General features: G+C 34.8%; 1 protein-coding gene across 4 annotated transcripts in view; it reads left to right on the top strand.

Moving 5' to 3' along the window:
* Positions 1-1,082: 1,082 nt before the first annotated feature.
* Positions 1,083-7,105, top strand: part of LOC113741925 (uncharacterized) — a 31,293-nt gene continuing 25,270 nt past the window's right edge. For all 4 annotated transcript variants that reach the window (XM_027269591.2, XM_027269593.2, XM_027269590.2 and 1 more), the window contains exons 1-3: positions 1,083-1,615; positions 2,435-2,794; positions 6,477-6,609. In XM_027269591.2, coding sequence (XP_027125392.1) covers positions 1,217-1,615; positions 2,435-2,794; positions 6,477-6,609 — 892 coding nt within the window. In that variant the 5' untranslated portion in view covers positions 1,083-1,216. The remainder of the gene's footprint in view (positions 1,616-2,434; positions 2,795-6,476; positions 6,610-7,105) is intronic.

The following is a 7,105-nucleotide window of genomic DNA, read 5'->3' as shown; positions in this document are numbered from 1 at the left end:
GTGTAAGTAAAAAACTTTGGAAGTTTTTTGGGATTCTTGTAGCCAAAGTTGTTAAAAAACTAGTTTTATACAAACTTGCTAAAAAACTACACACTTCCAAAATATACCCAATTGCAGTTTACCCCATAAATTATAATAATAGGCATTTTGCCCCATTGAATGATATGTTTGGACAACACTACCCCTACTATCTTAAATCCTTTCTTTTTTTCTCTCTATTAGCTTTTTTCATTTTTTCCTTTTATTTTCTTTTTTTTCTCCTTCTCTCGTGGAACTAGCCAATGTCTCTCTCCGATGTGAAAAGACTTATATAAAAAATTTTAATATTTTTTAAACTACTTTTTAAATTTGTTTATTTGTTAAATTCATTCTTAATAATTTGTCATAAACTCTTTGTTATTACAAAATATATGTAGCTTATATTGTAAAGTATATTAATCTAGTAATTCAACAATTTAAGTACCTATAAACTAATTAAGAGTTCACAGTTACTCAAGTACTTATAATAAAAGTAACATATTATATATCACATAAAAAAGAAATGTTAGCAATTGTTATTTGTTGTGAAATAAAAAATAAGAATAAACAACAATAATAGTTCATTTTTTTTTGTTATTGATACTACTAATAATTGATTAATCAATTTCCCTATTTTGTTATTATATATTTGAAAAGTTCAATTTCTTAAATGACATTGACTTCAACATTTGGAAAAAAAATCTTGTATTCCATAGATTTTTTTTTTTTATAAAATATTGACATACGAAATTAAGAAATAAACAAATTTTGACTAATCTAGTCTACTTATTTAAACAATGTTTAAAGAAAAAAAGGAAGAATTTAAAAAGAAAATGATAGGGAAAAAGAAAAATAACAATGCTTAAAATGAAAAGGGTAGATTTGTCTAAACATATCATTCAAGGGGGCAAAATGCCTATTATTATAGTTTAGGGGGTAAACTGCAAAATTATGTTATATCTATAAGTCTTAGAAAAGGGGACATTATTAAAAGTGTCCCCACCGCTGCCGCTTTTAAAATCGTGTGCGTGTGCGTGTGCATCCGTTTCGTTCTCCCACCCAATCCCACCCTCCCTCTTTCCCTCTTCTTTCCCAATTTCAAAACCTCCCTACTTCCCTAGTTCCAGCTACCAAGCCTCCAAAATCGAACAGGAAAAACGGGGAAAAAAAAAGAAAAAAAGAACATAAAAATCCTCAAATGGATGAATCAGGAGAAGAAGAAATCACAGAAGCGCAAAAACAGCGAGCCGAATCTAACCGTCGAGCCGCATTAGCCAAGCGGAAAGCCGCTGCTTTAGCCGCCACCTCCACCACCAGCTCCACCGTCGCCGCTGTCACCACCACCAACTATAATTCAAACGCCAATCAATTTCAGAGTGCTTGGAAGCTGTTTAAGTGCCAAAAACTCTCATCATCTGGACGAAAGTGCTCTGATTTTCGAAAACCACTAATTTCCCCTCCTTCAACTGAGAAATTTAGGGCTAGGCTTGAAATTTGCTCCCCTGATTCATTCTTCATCACGCCTTTTACGGTTCCAGGGTTTCCGTATCCCGGTGATGAAGCCTGCTTCGAGAAGCTGAGTGATTGGCTATCTAATGTATGTATATATATATTTTTGAGCTTTTTTGTTTCCCAATTGAATGTGTATTTAATGTGTTTGTAGAAAGAGCTGTTCTTGATTTTCGTGTGAATAGATGCGAAATTAGTTTTGTTTGATGTGATGTTGGAAGAAGGACTTCTTGCCGTTTTGTTACTTGCTGGTGTTTTTCTTGTTCTTGCGCAAATGCAGGAGTTACTTGTGTTTGATGAAAATTGTAGCTGAAGGAATTCTGAAGGCGAATGAGGATATTTTTCTTCTGCATTAGCTTCCAGGGTCCTATTCTCCTGGAGAATATGTTTCCTCTGGTGGACAATTTAAAAAAAAAAAAATCAACTGGCTTTCTAGTATACAAAAATTTTATCTTGCAGTGAACCAAGAACACCTCTGTGTGCATCTTTTTTTTTTTGTTTGCATATGTGCGCAATGTGAGTTGAAAAATTGTAGAATAAGAGTCATCTAAATTCGAAAAAAGGTTTCTAAAGTTGGTTGTAAGTTGTTCTTGGATTTGTCTGTGAAAGGGAAAAAAATGTAAATATTTTGTCTAGGGAAAGCGGGGACTGAGCAATTATGTTTTAACATGAGATAAAACAACCAGAAGAGATTTATCCATCATTATGATGCGAAAAAAGTGCAATACGAGTTGTTATAATACAACTAAAGCTTCTGGGTTAACCCTTATCGTTTATTCCAATTTGATCGCAGCTTTTTGTTTAAATAAATGACATATCATGTTTATATTTCTTTTGTTTTTCTCCCCATATTGAATGCAGAGAAATGTGCAAATAGAGTTGATTCATTTTATTTGATTGCAATCAGGTTGTACCACCCCACTATACCCAGAACAATGAAGGTGGAAGGGCCTGCAAATATAGCCTTGGGGAGTATGAATCAATCTTGAAGTTGTTGAAGAACTGTGAAGGCGTTGAATGTGAAGAGATACCTTGGGGAACTTTTAATGTGATTGAAACAATGTTACATTCCTATAGCGCTGGCAAATGGATACCTCATAGGCCTGAATTTCTTACTGATGAGAAGGTTAATGAATTGATCAGGAACCTCCCCAAAAAGTTGCTTGACGCGCTACTGCCTTTTCAAGTTGAAGGTGTTCAATTTGGCTTAAGGAGGGGAGGGCGATGTCTAATAGCAGATGAGATGGGACTTGGTAAAACTCTACAGGTAACAATGAAACTGGGAATATGTACCCTCAATGACATATAATTAGTTTGATAAGCAAAAAATTGTTGCCATTTATGTGTAATATCAAAGTATATAGATGGGACATATAGATAGGACCTCCTATGAGGAGTTTTGGGATCAGTTTAAGAATGGCTGAATCAGGTACTTGGTATGCTTTGTTTTCTTCGAAAGTGTTTTCCAGCAGCCTCTTTCTACAGAAAGACTGTTACCTTCACCATGCAGTACAATTCCTTGTGGCTGATATTCCTTTTCACCATTTTGCTGTTCTTCATGTGTTAAGAACATAAAGACACACCGGTCCGGCTTCCCATCCTTCCACCTTTCACTCTCTAACAAGTTAAACTGCCATGAAGGATGGCCCCTAATTGAAATACAAGAAGAAGATAAATACAGAAGAGCAATGGAAGGGAGACACAGCCTACGAGTAGCAGCATTAATGAGGCACAGAATCTTACTTAGTGCAACCTAGATGGTATTCAAAGCAGTTGGAAGCATTTGAGATCGACCTGAACCAACCAACTCAAAGTTTGTGAAACCTAAATGCCCAATAGAAAATAAATTGAAATCCAGGCTGAATTGCCTAGCCTATTAACTTAAGTAGTCCTGACTCTGGCTTGAATTTTACTCATTGATTTCATTTTCCCTTGACCCATATATTCTGTTACTTTGAAAAGCTTTACAATTGGCTTTGAAGTGTTTCAGAATCCTGCTATACCCATTAATATTGGTGGAAAAAACTAATATATAGCGGGGTGTATTTGATAGAACTGGAAAGGAAACGAAGGAAGGAGGCTTTGAATTTTGAGTTTTGATTCTACAGGTCCAATGCTAAGGGAATGCAGGAGAAATGATGAATAGACTAACTGTTTGAAGCTCAAGTTTTCATTCCATCAGCATGCTACAGGGGGTCAATGGTCGGGGATAGAGACCACTTTTTGATAGATGATATATTGAACAGCTAAAATATCCTCATCAAAAATAGAAGTCCTTTGATTTTCTTCTGCATATCATTTCACTTGTAATCTATCGTTTCTCATTTTAAATACTGCATAGAGAGTCTGGAGGTCTCTGAAAAATCTCAAAGATTTGTTTTGGTTACACAAAAATTTTGGTTCCCGAGTTTTGTATAGCTTACACAATATATTCAATTAGTACCATTCTATAACTGAAGAAATGGTAGAAAAAGGTAGCCAAACCATGTAAAAACAGAACTTGATGCTTTTATCAAATAAATTCAAGCTTAATTGAGATTGCATCAAATGCTGGTTTAGAAGAATAAATTACAACTCAGTTTTTGTATTACCGGAAACTATAGGCATGTTGGTAAAAATAATTCATTCGGTAGTTGGATACAACATGGAATGCTATATAACTGTATCTTCTTTTCTGCACCATCATTCTTCCTTTACTACTGTTGCTAATATTGCTTGGAGTTGAGGAGCCATTCAACAGAGTGAAATGGAATAGTTAAATTGGCGTGGAACTGCTGTTCTGCTGGAATGAGGTGTATGAGCGTGTCTATGAGGGAGGGAAGGAGTGGATGTGATCATGTGTGTGATTTAATGGTGGTATAGATGGATAGGCAAGATGGTGTTAGTTGGAAAGGGATCTAATTTGAAGTCAGTATTGGTTAATAGTTTAAAGGAAAAGATCAAATAGTGTTGGGATTTAACTTTCAGACAAGTGTTTCAGTTGTTTGGACAGAATGCCAATGAGAGAAATAAATTTTTAAGTAGGTACTAGAAGAACTCATCTTATACCTCAGGGTTTGATAGATGTACGTACACAATATACATTGACAAGCCACTGATGATAAATTTTAAATTTTATCTCCACTTATTCTCCGGTGTGGTTATGTTGAAACCAACTCTCTATTTCGTTAAACTGTTGTGTTTTACTCCTGTAATCTACCTGCTGATGAACAATTTCAATTGTCTAAATTTTGCCAGTCACGGTTCTGCCTTAAGATGATACCTGTAGTCTCGTTAAAAAACTATAAGACTGAGTCCAAGTTGAGGGGTTTGGGTGGATTTGGATATCAAATCTCCAAAACTAATCTCCTAGCTTGTTTGGATACCTTAAGAAAAATGTGGATTTAAAACTGACCTATAAGTAGGATCAATTCGAAGTGTTAAACTGGTTGAATCCTAAACTCAACCAAATTACATGTCCTTTTGAAATCCATCCTTCCTACTTGATCTCTTCCCTAAGCTATCCTTGTTTTTGTTTCTATAGAGCAATTACCTGATTACTACATACACCATGGTGCCAGCCACATTCTTGTATGAGTGTGTATTGCTGCCTTCAATCAAGTGCCAAAAATAAGAAATCCTGGATTACATAACCTTGTATTTAGTTGTTTGAATGTACACATACTCTTGTATGAGTTTCTGTGTGTGTGTGAGAGAGAGAATTGCTGATTGTCTCTATGGTCTCAACCACCTGTTGGAGAGATTGAGATCAGAGTTAGCGCAAGGAAGCTGGGGGCTGAAAATGTAAAATTACACCTAACCCCTGAGTTTTCTGGTTGTTTTGTTATTTTTGTGACTGGATTACAAGTTGCCCAAACTATGTGTTTGAATTAAATATGGACTTCTGACGAGTTCATTTAAAGTCCATCCATTTAAATTGCTTCCTTAATTCAAATGCACCCGTCCAAATGGATTGTTTGGGCATAATATTTGGTTGCCAGGTCTATGCATGAGTATCAACAATGGCACCTGTAAAGTAAATTGGCTTAGGCTATTTTACTACTTATTGATCATTTTAAGTGGACAAATTTTTGGTTCCTGTATTATTTTTGTTTATAAACACTTGATAATTTTAAAACTGCATTACCATTGACTACTATGGAATTTGAAATGTTGTATTGAAATCTGGACTTTCATATGGCAATTTTTTTTTCATTTGGTTAGTTTTATTTTCAATTTGAAAATTGATCCTGCACATGTTGAAAAGACTATTGAAACAAGTGACCATTGGGTTATAAATTTCAAGGCACTAAATCACTTCGCAATAAGTAAAAAGCTCAAAAACAAAGAGTTGAAATGCGATTAGTTACATGAATGGGAGAAACATATTGAACTTTTGCTGCATTATAAGATAATCAGTTTGGCCTACAACATTAATTTTCCACAAATTATCTAAATTACCAGGAAAATGTGCAATTGTCTTCGATTTTTAACTTTCTGATTAAAACCTAAAGGGCTTTTAAAGATGTGCTAATCGTGGGGGTGGGGAAAAGTAAAAGGAAAAGCAACAGAAGGCATGGTATACCAAGGGGTATCATGGTGTTCATTCTCATTTGAGTATTCATTTTCTTGCATAAGAAATGAAGTTAGATGCTTTTTCCCAATAATTTTGTTAAAATTTTACTTTGGAACTTCTCATAGATAATAACAATTTTGGAAGCCCACTTTATCGAAATTGCATTGCTTCAGGAGATATCTTCATATTAATTATAGTTTAGGCAAACTCAATTTCAAATGATAAATGGAAGTACATAAGCTGCCAAACATAATTGTGGCCAAAACATTTGTGGTAACATTTAATGGTCCAGATGGAGTATATCCCTTGACAATTAAAGCAAACAGTACAGTTTAATGATTCCATGCTTGTACAGTATGTTCTTCCTGATTTGACTGTTGACTCTGGCTTTCAGGCTATTGCAATAGCAGGCTGCTTCAGTAATGAAGGTCCTATACTTATCGTCTGCCCAGCTATTTTGAGATACTCATGGGCTGAAGAATTGGAGCGCTGGCTTCCTTTCTGTTTGCCTTCTGATATTCATCTAGGTACAATTTCTAGATCTGTGGGTTTCTAAATTGACTGTCTTATAATTTCTTCAGTGAGATTCAAGTTTTATATTTGCAATTTATCATGGTAGTCTGAACATAAGTGCTATTGATTCGATATTTGGAAGATGATCTTTTTCTTGAGAAGGATTTCTTATTAAATTTAACATGAGTAAGCGTTACATTGTCGGTGTTGGCACTACCAGAGGGTACTTCCTTTTTTTTTTTAATCAAATTTATCCACTATTCTATGATCAACAAACAACTATCGAAAATAATCAACAGCCAAAGATTTTATATCAGAAACGTAATCCAAACAACCACCAGAATCTTCCTTAATCCAAGCAGTATAATTTGCATTTCATTTCTGCTGTACTGCAGAATGAAAGAAAGCAGAATTCCCATCACCATACTGAATCCATTTAATTGAGGATTTTTTGTTTCCAATCCTCTCAATTAAAATGTCTAGAAGGGTGGATGGACTGATACATTCTAT

This window comes from Coffea arabica, chromosome 4e (genome assembly GCF_036785885.1).
Source record: "Coffea arabica cultivar ET-39 chromosome 4e, Coffea Arabica ET-39 HiFi, whole genome shotgun sequence".
Classification (NCBI taxonomy): Eukaryota; Viridiplantae; Streptophyta; class Magnoliopsida; order Gentianales; family Rubiaceae; genus Coffea; species Coffea arabica.
Note: the sequence above shows the minus strand (reverse complement) of the source record. Positions and strands in the feature narration are given on the sequence as shown.